The 14490-nt window shown below is 37.2% G+C and overlaps 1 protein-coding gene across 1 annotated transcript in view; it reads left to right on the top strand.

The window, feature by feature from the left end:
* Positions 1 to 14490, top strand: part of GRM5 (glutamate metabotropic receptor 5) — a 676146-nt gene that overhangs the window by 542876 nt on the left and 118780 nt on the right. Inside the window, exons 5-6 of the mRNA XM_007956483.2 lie at positions 2038 to 2206; positions 8696 to 8822. Coding sequence (XP_007954674.2) covers positions 2038 to 2206; positions 8696 to 8822 — 296 coding nt within the window. The remainder of the gene's footprint in view (positions 1 to 2037; positions 2207 to 8695; positions 8823 to 14490) is intronic.

The following is a 14490-nucleotide window of genomic DNA, read 5'->3' as shown; positions in this document are numbered from 1 at the left end:
TAGGAAGTTGCCTTTTGAACACTTAGAAGCAATTTTGGAAGTACCAATGACAATAATATATGCATTCTTTTTATATCAGTGCTCTGTGTGCTAATATCTCAACTCATAGTTATCTGTGGGATAACTATGACAGTGAAAAAGTATAGGACTCAACTTTGTATCCTATAGACTGACTTTGTATCTTATATACTTTTGATTTAGAAGTAGAATTTAGACAGTTACTCAAAATTATTAGTAGCTGACTACAAATAATGGACTGTAGATAATCCTTTCAATTTAAGAATGAGTTAAAACAGATAGATAGATTCATTGCACTACCAGGGCTCATTATATATCAAATAAGGATTTAAAATACACAGTACATAAGTACTCCTTCAATTTAGCAACAAAAAGACAGGCGATCCAATAAAATGAAAAAATGGGCAAAGGAACAGAATTGGAATTCCATCACAGAAGATACACAAATGGCCAACAAGTGCGTTTGTCATAAAGGAAATGCCAATCAAAACCACAACAACAAACCATTTCATCCCCACTGGAATAGCTATGGAGCACCAATTGTTAAGGTGCCAGGCTGCTAATGGAAAGGAGTTTCAAGTCCACCCAGGTGTGCTTTACTCTGACGCACTTGGGGTGTGTTGGAATTGACTCAATGGCAACTGGTTTGGTGGAAGGGCTAGGATCATAAAAACTGAAAACAAAAAGTATTGGTATTACTGGTGGAATTATAAAATGGTACAGCTGCTATAGAAAATAGTTTGGTGGTTCCCCAAAAAGTTAAATGCAGAATTCCCATATGATCCAACACTTCCACTCTTGGGTATATACCCAAAATAATTGAAAGCAGAAATGCAAACAGATACTTATAAACCAACACTCATTGCAGCACTATTCATAATAGGCAATAGGTAGAAGCAACCTAAGTGTCCATTAACAGATGAATAAATATCTATAACATGGCATACACATATTATATACATATAAGGAAATACTCAACCATATAAAAAAAATTGAAGTTCTCCTAAGTTCTGCTATATGCTACAACATGGATGAAATTTGAAAATATTATGCTCAGTGAAATAAGTCAGACGAAAAAGGACAACTATTATATGTCCCACTGTATGAGATATCTGAAATAAGCAAAAGTATGTAGACCAGAGTTTATTAGTGGTTGCCAAAGGTGAGAGGGAGAGTGGTCACAGCCTTGAAACTCAAACCCCATGGAGCAGTCCTGCTCTGCACACTTGGCTTCCCCTGACTAGATGGCAACTAACAGCAACATCTAGGCATGAGGGGGAGAGAAAAAGGGAAATCTTTGCCTAGGGGGCACTGAGTTTCGGTTAAGGCTGATGGGAAATTTGAGAATGGAAAGCATGATGAATGTCATTAATGTCACTGAATTGTACAAGTAAAACAATGTTGAAATGACATATTTTGTTAATATATCCATATCACAAAAAAATAAATAATAGCTAATATAGTCTAAGAACTCATTAGGTACTAGTGTCATTCAGCATTTTCACATTGTGTAAGGTACTTTAAATGTCATTCCTGAAATTTTGTTTATACAATTAAAGTAGACATTAATAAAGATTATATAAGAAAGGTAAATATCAGGTTCTATCCAAATTACCCCCTACATTCCCCAAAAGTGAAATCAAAAGATTTACCAAAAATCAAAAGATTTACCAAATTAGGTGAAGACAAAAGACCTTCTTTTTTAGAAGCCTAACACTAGTACTTGTTTAAACCTCTTGAATTATTTCAAAGCTGTCTTTCAACCTGCTGAGGTCAAGTCACCTTCTCACATGGGATTATTTTCTATTTCAGGTGTAAACTTGAAAGTAAAAAATGATCTCTGAAGAAAAAGTGAAACAGACAGATGTTTTTTTGTTTTTCTAACTGGTGGACTGTCATGGAAAATTCCAGTGGCACTAATATGACAGTGGATAGGTTTTTGAAAGCAAAATCCATTGCTCTCTCATAACTGAACATTTATTTCCTTAGCTGAATCTTTATTATATTCTTGTTCTTAAGGTATGAAATCATGAATTTCAAGGAAATGGGAAAAGATTATTTTGATTACATCAATGTTGGAAGCTGGGACAATGGAGAATTAAAAATGGATGATGATGAGGTATGGTCCAAGAAAAGCAACATTATCAGATCTGTGTGCAGTGAGCCATGTGAAAAAGGCCAGATAAAGGTAAAGTGAAGTCCTGTTTCTTTAATTTTGTTTTAAATTCAAAACTTGAATTGACTATTTTTAAAGTGTTAGGATACTTGTTTTAGATCTTAAATTATATTTTTATTTGCTCTCTTCTCATTAATTCTTCATGCTGTCTAGAGTGCAACCCACAAAATTCTTAGTATTAATAATCTTAGTATTTGGATTGATTGAAGTAACTGGTAGATCACATTTTCCTACACTCTATCTAATCATATGAGTTTTTAAAGATATTATTTCCTGGAATAATAGTTTACAATTGGAAGGCATATTCGTTTCTAATTAATTCAGCAAATATTTATCAAAGACACCCAGCAGGTTTACAGTCTAGAGGAAGAAAAAGGTCATGGCACAGGTAAGCAGCATCACCCAAAATGTGAGGGTTTCATTAAGGAAAAAAAAATCACATGGAATTTCAAACAAAAGCAAGTGAGAGATTTCTTTTGAATTAAATGTGAGTAATTGGACTAGGAAGAATGGGTAGGATTTTAGATGTGGGGAAAAGATCAGTGATAGGAGGTATAAAAGTGGTCTATTAAAGACTTGAAGTCATAGTGAACAATCTAGGGTGCATGCCTCTAAATGGTTATTATAAAAGTATAAAAGAGAAAGGTAAAATGATAAATGATAAGTTGAAGCCAGATTTGTGAAGAGTTTTGAATGTCATGCTAAATAAGGTAAAATTATTATCAACATCAACACCACCATCATTTTGACCAAGATGTTAACAGCTAGGCTGTTGTCAGTGAAGATTAATGGTAGTTTTGTGAAACATGAATAAGAAGGAAGAGACCAGTTAGAAGGACACTCTGATAGTGGTTAACAAGGGCTCTGAATTTGGGAAGAAACAGTGAGAATGGATAGTGGAGATAGTGGACAAGGGAGATATGAGATATTTGGGAGAAACATTGTAGAGGTAGACTCAGTGAGTCCCAGGTACTGATTGGATGTATGACTGGAGAAGAGAAAAAGGTCCAAGATAATCAACTACAATTCCAAGGTTTAGGAAATGGAAGGTCATTTTAAAGAGTAGGAAAAAAAAATGGTAAAGGACTTGGACTTGGCTTAGTTTGAGGGTATGTTGGCTTTCAGATATCTAGCTAGATATGGAAAACAATGAGAAATAAGGCTGAAGATACACAATTAGGAAATAATTTTATATTAGGAAATCATTTTATAGAGCTAAAGTTGAAGCTACTAAAGTTGACAAAATTATAGAACTTGAAAGTACAAAGAGAAAATAATGTGGAGTGAGAATAGACCTTGGAGAAAATCATCTTTTAAAGTGTAAAACCAGAAAAGAATGTAGAAGCAAAGCAGAAACAGGGATGGAGAGAGAGCCCACAGTTACATAGGATGGTGGTCAGGAAAGACATGAAATTCAGGGGTTAGCCCTTCATCCAGAGCCTTCTGGAAGCAGTACCTGCTGAACTGAACATAGTTGAAATTGAGAAGTCTGTGGTACAAAGCAGGTAAAACACTTTAAAGCTAAGAAAAATCTGGCCCCACTTAGAGAAAGTAAAAAAGCTGAAATGAATGACGATATACTAAAAATGGGAAAATAGCTACTGGAGTACGATGCTCTAGAGGAAAAAGAAGAGAGATCAAAATGACATTTACTCCAAGATAATTACTGGGGTACTACATTCCATGCATTGTATATAGGTGGAGCAGTTGGCCTTAATTTTTTATCAAGCTCATATTCACTTTAAGGTACATTAATATTTCAGTACTAAAAGTAATTCCCTTAAGGAGTAGTTCTAAAGATTTGAAAACCATAAACCAAAAGGGAGAAGACAAGGTAGAGAAAGATAAATCTGATAAAAGGTTTCATAGGTTATTGTTGTTGTGAGGTGCCATCAAGTCAGTTATGATTCATAGCAACCCTGTATATAACAGAACAAAACACTGCCTGGTCCTGTGCCATCCTCACAATCATTGCTATGTGTGAGCCCATTGTTGCATCCACTGTGTCTAACCATCTCCTTGAGGGTTGTCATCTTTTTCACTGACCCTCTATTTTACCCAGCATCATGTCCTTCTCCAGAGAGAAGTGCCTCCTGATAACATGTCCAAAGTATGTATGTGAGACAAAGCCTTGTCATTCTTATTTCTAAGGTGCATTCTGGCTAACTTCTTCCACATTATTTCTGGAAGCCCATGATATATTTGATATTCTTTGCCAACACCATAATTCAAAGGCATTGATTCCTCTTTGGTCTTCCTTATTCATTGTCCAACTTCAACATCCATATGAGGTGATTGAAAATACCATGACTTGATTCAGGTGTACGTACCTTAGTCCTCAAGTATTATCTTGGCTTTCCAACATGTTACAGAAGTCTTTTGCCACAGATTTGCCCAATGCAGTATGTTGTTTGATTTCTAGCCTGCTGCATTCTGTGAAACAAAATCGTTGACAACTTCAATCTTTTCATTTATTAAGATATTTATTAAGATGTTGCTTATTGGTCTAGTTGTGAGGAATTTTTTTTGTTGTTGTTGAAGTATAATCCATACTGAAGACTGTAGTTTTGGATCTTCATCAGTAAGGGCTTCAAGTCTTCATTTTCAGTTCAGCAAGCAAGGTTGTGTCATCTGCATATCACAGGTTGTTAATTCTAATAGTTAATAGACCGTGTAAGAGTCTTGTCATAGTATTAGCAAATATTGGCAAGCTACAGGCCATGAGCCAATCCCAACCTGCTGCCTATTTTTGTAAAGAGAGTTAGAACACAGCCAAGCTCTTTTGTTGCTATAATGGCAGAGTTCAATAGTTGAGTTAGAATAGAGACTGGTCCAAAAAGCTATTTGATATATGGCCCTTGGTATGCCATGACAAAGAAGTTCTGCACCTTGGCAAACCATCTTGCAGCTAAAATTTTCATGTGAAGTCTTCTATAGACCAAGAATACAACAATATTGATTGTCAGAATTTCTAGTAGTTTCCTATAGAAAGATTACACTGTGTAAATTACCACATTGGAAGTCATTTGTTTTGACCCTTCACTGTTACACAGTTTGAACTTGTCACTTCAGTATACCAAATGGCCAATTTAAGTGATTTCTTTATGTATATTTTTATACCTCATTCTACTAGGAATAACTTATTCAGTGGAAAAATTTCATTCTCTGTATCTTAGGGGTTGTAGTGCATAAGGCACTTGACTGCTAACCAAAATGTTGGCACTTCAAACCTACCAGCTACTCCACAGAAGGAAGATGGAGCTATCTACCTATCTACATCTGTAAAGATTTACAGCCTTGAAAACCCAATGAGTCAGAAATGACTCTGAGGGCAGTGAGTTTGTTTTTGGTTTTTATCATATCATAGTTTTCATAGTTTTATTAGTGGCTAAGTAATCCCAAATTTTCATTTTAAAACCCAATTGACTGAATTTTCTTATAATTTTCTTATTAATAAGGTATAAAGTTGCTCAGTAACAACCTTAATCAATGTTATCTCACAATTTATGTCCAAGAAAATGTTAAAAATGTTTTCTATGTTGTTATTCAGAAAGAAAGCACAACTGCCAAGTGATTTTAAAAAAAACTTACTATGAAAAACAATTGTCACCACCTCTTGTATTCAACACAAATGTGAAACAGAACAAGGAAGAAAAAAAAAGTTAAACAAATCAGTTCTGAATGATCAGAAGAGGACATATTAAGTTGTCACTATCGATTCAAAAAGAGACTATAATATTGGAATTATCCTTGGAAAAGGGCATGAACCTATTTTGGTAAAGACAGATTCATAAACCATTGCAAATTGAACCCTAGGAAGCCAGCATATCTCTAGATTCCATATCTCTAGATTCTAGACCCAAAGGTCCTGGAAAAAGAGCCAATCAATATTTAAAATATATATCATTTCAATAATTGTCCAAGTTGGTATGGCTGAAATAATCCTGAAATTTTAATTCATAATTTGTCTCTTTGGTTACTTACAAAACTAGGTATTATCTCTAGAATGTTCTTAGCTTACAAATTGCTGTGATATTGCTGTGATATTTAGTCCTCGTGAAACCCTATAAGGTAGGTATAATTAGGGGGAGCTCTGGTAGCATAGTGGCTAAGGCACTTGACTGCTAACCAGAAGGCTGGCGGTTCAAACCCACCAGCCACTCCTCGGAAGGAAGGTTGGGCAATCCTACTTCCGTAGTGATACTGCCTCGGAAACCCAAGGAGGGGTCGCTATGAGTCGGGGCCGACTCGACGGCAAATAACAACAACAACAACAAGGTATAATTAGGAGCTCTGGTGGCATAGTGCCTAAGGCATTTGACTTTTAACCAGAAGGCTGGCAGTTTAAACCCACCAGCTACTCCTCGGAAGGAAGGTTGGATAATATATTTCCATAGAGATCCTGCCTCTAAAACCCATTACAAGAAACTGGGGATTGGTGCATACAATTCAAGGCATCCCATCTACTTAAATATAATGGACCCAATCTCAGAAACCCAAGGAGGGGTCAGTATGGGTCAGATCCATCCGACTGGATGGCAAGGAGTTTGGTTTTATTGTTTTATCTTTAAACAATCGGTACCCATATACCGATAAGGGTCAATAGGCAACCTTGAAGTCCAACAGACATAGTCTGATCCCTCATTTATCCTTAAATATGTGTGATCACACTACACCTGTGTATTCCTAAGAAATAAACCAGCTACCTCATACCAAACCAAAAACCAAATTCATGGCCGTCAAGTTGATTCTGATCAAGATTACAGCCTAGGAAAGCCTATAAGTCAGTTCTACTCTGTCCTATAGGGTTGCTATGACTTAGAATCCAGTTGATAGTGAACAGCAACAAATGGTAAATAGTATTGTTATGAAGAGTGCTTTAGCTAGATTACCAAACCCACCACCATTGAGTTGATTCTGACTCATAGCAACTCCACCACCCTGCATTGCATTCCCAAGGCTGTAAATCTTTATAGAAGTAGAGTGCCTCATCTTACTTCCAAGGAAGAGCTGGCAAGTTTGAACAGCTGACTTTCTGGTTAGCAGCCAAATGCCTTACCCATTATGTCATCAGAGCTCCTTTCCAAAAAAACCAAACTTATAGTGACCCTTCCTTGGGTTTCTGAGGCAGTATCACTACAGAAGTAGATTGCCCAGCCTTCTGAGGAGTGGCTGATGGGTTTGAACCACCAGCCTTCTGGTTAGCAGTCAAATGCCTTAGACATGATGCCAGTAGGTCTAATGACCAGTTTTAGAGAGATATTCTCTACTTGTACTTTTGCAGATTTAAGAGCCAGCTCAAGGAGGGTAGTACAAATATAAGAAAGAGGTGCTAGCTTATACTTGAATTCGACTATATTATCAAAGGTCATTAATAGAGTCAGATACAAAGCAAGTGTAATCATTTCTGTGTCTGCATATTGCTGGTTATTAATTACAGTTTTAATTATTTTTAACAAAGTTTAATGAATACTCTCTCTATTCCACAGAGGCTATTCATGCTCCAGTAGTAGAGAAAAAAAAGACGTATTTATTTCTGAAGCATAACATCTAGAACTCTTTCAACTGTTAAATCATTTCAATTATTTTCCATTGCTTTAAAAAAAAAAAAACAGATGAAGAGGTGTATAAGTGTCTCAATGACCTTATCCACCTTCATCCCCAGGAAAACAAAGCTGCTAAAATAGGAAGGAATAGGCTGAACTGTTTAACCAGATTGTTGGTAGAGACAAGGACCAGGAGAGAATCTCCAGAAAAACCTTTATCTTTTTTTATCTTTTTGATCACAAATTATTTCAACCCAATATAAATTTCCAATATGCCCAATATAAATATAAATTTCTAGATTCTAAATTTTGGGAATTCTGGTGGCATACTGCCTAAGGCATTTGACTGCTAACCAGAAGGCTGGTGGTTCAAACCCACCAGTCACTCCTCAGAAGTGGACAGATTTTTGAACATTAAGAAAGATGCAATATTTTTTTGTTCACAGTTTTTCAACTAGTAGAGAGAAGCCAAGGTAACTCCAAAAGTCCAGCATTCTTACTCCAAAAATCAAACGTTCTTACCTTGCACATAAATGCAAATGTATGTTTGTGTGTATATGAGCACAAACACAGATACTTAATGAAATAAGGATATCCCAAGCTAAGGAACTTCTCTGCTAACCAAAAATTTTGAACCCAGAACCCACCCAGTGGCTCTGCAGGAGAAGAGCCTTGGCAATTGGCTCCCATAAAGAATACAGGCTTAGAAATCCTACGGGGCAGTTCTAGTCTGTCTTACAGAGTCGCTAAGAGTTGGAATTGACTAAAAGACACATAACAACATCCCCAAGCTAATTATCTAAAGATCTGCATTTAACTCTTGATCCTCTTACCGATAATATTTGAACTAATGTATTTTCTGCATTGTGAACCAGTACATTTGAATAAGAAATGTCTGTATTTTTTTTTCCTATGGAGACAAAATAATAATTAATATTTTGAATGTTTGCCTCAGGTGATCCGGAAGGGAGAAGTCAGCTGTTGCTGGACCTGTACACCTTGTAAAGAGAATGAGTATGTCTTTGATGAGTATACCTGCAAGGCGTGCCAGCTGGGGTCCTGGCCCACTGATGACCTTACAGGTACATGTATCACAATGTCATCATATACTTATCCCTCAAAAAGAAACTAACAAAAGACACAGCATTGGGAGAGCAGGTCACATCTCCTAGTATTTTTCATTTGGCTGCTCCTATTTATGTGAGCAAGAATTCCCTTAGGAAAAAGACTCTTTTCCAATTCTGAGCTATTTGTGAAAGTATTTAGATCTCAGGGCAAAAGATGTCTATACACTACACAAACCCAAACTAGATCACAATCTCTCAGCCCATCCAAGTGTGTATATGTCATGACATATATATGAGCAAAAAAGGTAGCACAGAATTGAGTAGAATATGATCTCAAGTGCTTTTCCAAAATTTAAACCAGGAGCCTCCAACTACTAAGAGTTTTCAAGTAATTTTGGCACAGGACAAACAGGACAAGATCTTGTGTGTGTGTGTGTGTATGGTTGTTGTTGTCCAAAAGATGTTAAGGCATATGTACGTCATTGTGTTCTGTAAACTATATTTCATAGCCATTTTTAATTTTTACAATACCAAACAAAATACTGCTTACATCCTCCCTCCCAACTTTCTTCAATAAACATGTATTAAATACATAGTAGGTGCCTGTTTTCTTACCTCTCAACTAAAGACATATCAATAAAGATATTACTTTTACCTTAGAGGAATTCATGGTTTAATGAGAGAGGTTATTTAATGAGAGAGGTTAATAAGAGAACATAGGTTTATAGACATGAGAGCATGTTAAGGGGAGCCTTCAGGCTAAATTTGCAAGGAGAAGGAAAAAGAAAAAAACATTTCAAAAAGATTTCAGGCAATGGGAGCAACATGTAAGCAACTATAAGCAACATGTAATATGGCAGATGTTCTAGTGGTTTTATACCAGACAGGCTAATTCACATGAATCTAGCAGAAAACTCTTTTAGACTATTGTTGTTGTTGTTGTTATGTGCCGTCGAGTCGGCCCCGACTCATAGCGACCCCTCCTTGGGTTTCCGAGGCAGTATCACTACGGAAGTAGGATTGCCCAACCTTCCTTCCGAGGAGTGGCTGGTGGGTTTGAACCGCCAGCCGTCTGGTTAGCAGGCAAGTGTCTTAGCCACTATGCTACCTGTAATGATTTCCATTGTAGTTCTATTGTTGTTGTTATGTGCCCTCAAGTCGGCCCTGACTCATAGCGACCCCTCCCTTCGGTTTCTGAGACGGTATCACTACAGAAGTAGATTGCCCACCTTCCTTCCAAGGAGTGGCTGGTGGGTTTGAACCGCCAGCCTTCTGGTTAGCAGTCAAGTGCCTTAGGCACTATGTTACCAGAGCTCCCATAGTTCTATTAGCTTATTCCAAAAATCTTGTCCTTGAAATCAAATCTTCTGATTCTGGAGACTTTTGACACCAACTGACATAGGACTTTGTGTTTAGTGGTTGGCATTCATTCAGAAAACATTACTTTTCTTAAAAACAACAGATATGAATTATGTATGTAACCCAAGTGCCTTGTGATAGCCTGTGTCCTATTTTCACCACTAGACAATGAGTTTTCTGATGTTCTCATTCACTCTGGTCTCCCCAGAGCCAACTCAATGCTGAAACAAAGCCTTCAATAATTTTTGTCCAACAGATAAACTACAACGCATACACACACAGTAAAAATGCCAGGATGGGGGAAAAAAGATTTTTTGGGGGAGGGGGTCAGTAGCAGTATAATCAGTCTTTTCCTTTCTATTATTTTTTTTTTTAATATTTTTCCTAACTTTCAACCTGGATTATTGTTAAAATGAAAAACTATCAATCCAACTGTCTTGCATGGCTAAGCATCTTGTGAATTAATATAACATTGTTGTTCCATATTTTATAAGACAGTGCTGCTCCTAATGGTCATGGTCTTCTCTTTCTTTAACATAAATAAATGTGTGTACATGTATATATGTATATATATACACACACACAATGACAAATTGCATTAAGGAATATGAAGAAAAAGACCAAGAGTTAAAATAATAATAATAATATTAGGGAAGACATAATTTAAATTTGTTATTAGAAAAGAGCTCTGTGATGAAATAAAAATTAGCTGAGATCTGTAGGATAAGTAGAAATAGCTAGCAAAGAATAGTAAAAAAGGCATTTTTTTTTTTTTTTTTTTTACCATAGGAAAAGCATGTGTGAAGGTCTGTATATGGTCAGATCATGGTAAGCAAAGGGGAAAGTGGTGTCGGAGGGACAGAATGGTAGCAGGGTTAAAGTGTACATTGCACTCTAGAACATGTTAAGGATTTTCTGTTGCTGTTGTTTTATTGTAAGTGCAATAAGAAACAACTGCAATGATTTTACCAGAAGAAAGACATGAATGGAGGTATATTTTGATAATCTGGCAGCTGTGAGGGAGAATGGAAAGCAGGGAGACAGGTGGTTTCTGCAGGCAAGAGTTCCTGATATTTTGAACTAAACAGCATTGGGAGATTTGAACTGTACTTTTGGGTATAATTACTAGACAGAGATGAACTGGATGTGGAAGTTATTAAATAAAAGCTGCCAATATTTTTTCGTTGTTGTTGTTTTAGACTGGAGAAATAAATACATTCTTTAATAAAGATTAGTAGTTTAATTTTAGGCATAATCAGAGATGCCCTTCAGATTTTAAAGTGTAGATTAATTAATTTAACAAATTAAGGTCTTACTTTACACCAGATACTTTAATAGGGACTGGAAATGTAAAAACTAGTAAAAAAAAACTATAAGCTTCTAAGAAAGTTATATTCTAGTGGGAGCAAAAGCATGTAAACATGTAACAGTACAGTGTACCAAATACGATAGGTGAGGAATGAACAAAATATTATGGAAGCACGAAACATAGAGGAGAGCATAACTAACTCTATAGAATTTGTAGAGATTTACTCTTGAGGCATAAATTGAAGCTCACGTTAGGAAAAAAAAAAAAAAAGATGATGATCTTATTAGAAAGAGGGAATTATCTGTTTCAGAATTATTAAAACCATGCCTATTAAAGAAGGATGAATGGGTAATGGGTTATCTCTGCCTATTATTGAAGATATATACATCCTTATTTCCTTTCTCTCATCTCAGAGATGCCCATCAGTTGTTTAAAGACAAATCCTCCGGTTGTTAACATCATTTCATGATTTGTTCAAATCAGTTTTCTTGAATGTGAGTAGTCAGTATGTACTTTTTTTTTTTAACTTCCTCACACTTGATACATCAAAGTAATATATCTCCTGCCCTTACATCGCAAAAGATATCAGTAACCACCATATTGCCAAACCTAAAGACCACTTGTAAATCCTCATTTTATAAACATTTCTGCTCAGTATAGTGCTCTTGATGCTGCACAATCTCTTGAAGTTTTCTCTGCTGCCAGCCATAACATGACCTAAGTTTCTCTGGTTGACATACATACTTCTCAGCATTTTTTGCTGCCTTTTCTACATTGTTCATATCTTTAAAGATTGATGTTTCCCAGAGTTTCACTCCAACCTTCCTCCTGAGGAGTGGCTGGTGGGTTTGAATGGCCAGCTTTCTGGTTAGTAGTCAAATACCTTAGGCACTATGCCACCAGAAAGTTCCATTATTAACTCATTATTGCTCTCTTTGTTAACAATCTCTCCAAGTGATGTCGTTTACTGGGAAGGTTTTAGCTACTACCTACATGCTGTTGACTCACAGGACTACACCTTAGCCTATACAGGCAGTCCCCAGGTTATGAACAGGAACCCTTCCTAACTGTGTCTTTAAGAATTTGTCAAGGATTTTAACTGGTTCTGCCTGGTTCAGTCATGGCCAAGGAAGTATCACTGGAACAGACTCGAATTTTTAAAACTTATAGTGAAGTAGGAGCTCTGGTAGCATAGTGGCTAAAGCACTTGCCTGCTAACCAGACGGCTGGCAGTTCAAACCCACCAGCCACTCCTCGGAAGGAAGGTTGGGCAATCCTACTTCCGTAGTGATACTGCCTTGGAAACCCAAGGAGGGGTCGCTATGAGTCGGGGCTGACTCGACGGCACATAACAACAACAACAACATAGTGAACTAGAATGGGAAAAATAATACAGATCACAGCCTTGCTAGAAACTTATTTTCCCCCTTAACAGAAGAAGGGCAGCATATGTGTTTCATAAAAACCAAATTCTTGCCCTCAGATTGTAAGCACAATTCAAGGGAGTGCTGCCCCACTCAAAAATGGTGGCCCCCTGCTCAAACATGGTTTGACCACACCAATTTGAATATGTATCACTCTTCCACTGTCCTGCTAATAATTTAATCTCATGCATTAGGCTCCTTAAAGGACTCACTACACCTCTTCTGAGTCTCCTGTTCCAAGGCATTGACCCATAATTTTTCTCAGATACCCGGCTTAATTGTAAAACATTGGGTCTGTCCCCATTTTGCTTTGTCAGTCATGACAGAATCAGTTTAAAAAGCAAGTAGGAGCTGTAAGTTGGATCTTCATAACCTAGGAATTGATTGTGTTCCTTTCCTGAGTTTCAAACTCATCTATTTGGTTAACTCACATGTATCTCAATCCAGTATGTCCATACTTCCATCATCTCCCAATGCACTTCTTTACTATTCATAGGATTGCTTCCCCCTTTTATCTCTCTTTGAATTAACGGCATAATTACTTCCCTGTTGTTGTTATGTGCCGTCAAGTAGGACCCAACCCATAGCAATACCTCCTTGGGTTTCCGAGGCGATATCACTATGGAAGTAGATTGCCCAAACTTCCTTCTGAGGAGTGGCTGGTGGGTTTGGACCACCAGACTTCAGGTTAGCAGTCAAGTGCCTTAGGAACTATGCTACCAGAGCTCTCAATTACTTCCCTCGTTGTCCCAAATAAAATAGACATGTTAACAACAAAAAAGACTAACAACCCAAATAAAAAATGTGTAAAGGACTTAAATAGATATTTCAATAGGAGGATATTCAAATGGCCAACAAGCATATTTATGTGCTGTTGAGTCACCCCAACTCATAGCGACCCCTCCTTCAGTTTCTGAGGCAGCATCACTATGGAAGTAGATTGCCCAACCTTCCTTCCAAGGAGTGGCTGGTGGGTTTGAACTGCCAGCCTTCTGGTTAGCAGTCAAGTGCCTTAGGCATTATGCTACCAGAGTTCTTCATTAGCTATTAGGGAAATGCAAATAAGAACCACAGTAAGGTGGCATCTCACCCCACTAGAATGGTTTTTATCAAAAAACGTAACAGATATTGACAGAGAAATTGCAACCCTCATCCACTGCAGATGGAAATCCAAAATGGCACAGCCCCTGTGGAAAACAGTTGGCATTTTATCAAAAAGTTAAACACAAAACTACCATATGTCCCAGCAATATCAATCCTAGGTATATGCTCAAAACATGTGAAGGGCAAGATAGCGGACTAGGAAGAAGGATTGCACAGACCCTCTTCAACAAAGAAAAGGGAAACCAATTAACACAGACACAGAAGATAATCTTGGACCCCTTAGCCTTGAAGGAAAGGATGCAGAATTGGACTAAACCCCAACTAGCAGAAGAATTTGCATGAAAATACCAAAAAAAAGGAGACCTATGGAGCTGAGGTCTGACAGCAAACTGAGTGACCTTGACAATACAGGCAGCTCGGAGATACGCGACTGGTGGTAAGACCTAAGAATTAACCTAAAAATCACCCTGCCAGCCAGGGACTGCGC

Source organism: Orycteropus afer, unplaced genomic scaffold (assembly GCF_000298275.1).
Source record: "Orycteropus afer afer isolate SDZICR_OR568_19922 unplaced genomic scaffold, OryAfe1.0 scaffold00626, whole genome shotgun sequence".
Classification (NCBI taxonomy): Eukaryota; Metazoa; Chordata; class Mammalia; order Tubulidentata; family Orycteropodidae; genus Orycteropus; species Orycteropus afer.
This window is presented reverse-complemented; position numbering and strand designations above follow the sequence as displayed.